The sequence below is a fragment of the Nicotiana tabacum genome, chromosome 17 (genome assembly GCF_000715075.1).
Source record: "Nicotiana tabacum cultivar K326 chromosome 17, ASM71507v2, whole genome shotgun sequence".
Classification (NCBI taxonomy): Eukaryota; Viridiplantae; Streptophyta; class Magnoliopsida; order Solanales; family Solanaceae; genus Nicotiana; species Nicotiana tabacum.
The window spans coordinates 68,450,181-68,451,267 of NC_134096.1; the positions used below are offsets into that span (position 1 = coordinate 68,450,181).

The 1,087-nt window shown below is 37.2% G+C and overlaps 1 protein-coding gene across 1 annotated transcript; it reads left to right on the forward strand.

Moving 5' to 3' along the window:
* Positions 1-233: 233 nt before the first annotated feature.
* Positions 234-887, forward strand: LOC142171913 (uncharacterized). The gene has a single exon (XM_075235636.1). The coding sequence runs from the start codon at positions 234-236 to the stop codon at positions 885-887; it is 654 nt and encodes a 217-aa protein (XP_075091737.1).
* Positions 888-1,087: the final 200 nt, after the last annotated feature.

The following is a 1,087-nucleotide window of genomic DNA, read 5'->3' on the forward strand; positions in this document are numbered from 1 at the left end:
AACTTATGGGGTGGGCGGGGTGGGGTGGTGGGGAAGAAGGAGGCAGATTGTGAAGGGGTTTTGGGCAAGGAAGAGGATGAGTGTTTAGGAGTAAGTAGACGTTTCTGTACGAGAACACCTCCTCAAAAGTTAACTTTTTCAATTTCTTTTGGGTTGAAAATAAGCTAAATGAGTGGGTTAAGAGATTCTAGGAAGTTAATACCTTATTGCAACTGGCAGTGTCTATTTTATGGATGATTTGGAAGGCTAGGAATGATTATATTTTTAATTCGGTGATATGGAGTGAAAATGATGTTTTATCTAAAGCATTGTTTGATTTTAATGAATTTACAGTTGCAAAGGAACATGTTAACACTATGAGAAATGCTTCTACTACCACACATTTACTAACTCTTTCTTCGGAAAAAGTGTTACTTTATGTAGATGCAGGTTTGGATCCAAAGACTCGCAAAGCGAGTATTGGAATGGTAGCCTTAAAGGCTAACGGTGACGTGCTTTATGCGTATGGTAGTCCAGTCTATTTTGCTGAAAAAGCCATAATAGCTGAAGCGTTGGCAATAAGGAAAGTAATTCAACTGACGGTGAAGTATGGATGGAAGAATATACATATCTTGTCTGATTCCTTAACAATGGTTCAAATGCTTAATGGAAGCAGAGGTCCTTCATGGGAGGTTAGTACTGTTTGCGAAGATATTTGGGCGCTTCAGCAACAACTAATTGATGTATATTTTAAGTATCTTAGTAGAGGGTTTAATACTTGTAGCCATAAGTTAGCTAAATTTTCTTTCTCACTATTTAGTGAAGTCTCTTGGTTTGACAACTTTCCTATTTGGATTGTCAACGATACTTCATCTGATTTTGTGCCATTGACGGTTGGGTTTGATTAATGCACTTTGTTCAAAACAAAAAGTGGACGGGGCCTTTTAACATTTCCAAAACTTATAGGTCACTTGTAAGGTTTGAAAAATAAATTTTCTTTCTAATTTTTCCGCTATTTTCTCTTTCATCTTTCTACTCTCTTCTCTCTCACTAAGCCCCTCGACCACGGTAGTTTCTATTAGGAAAGGACAAGAATTAAGCTTAGATT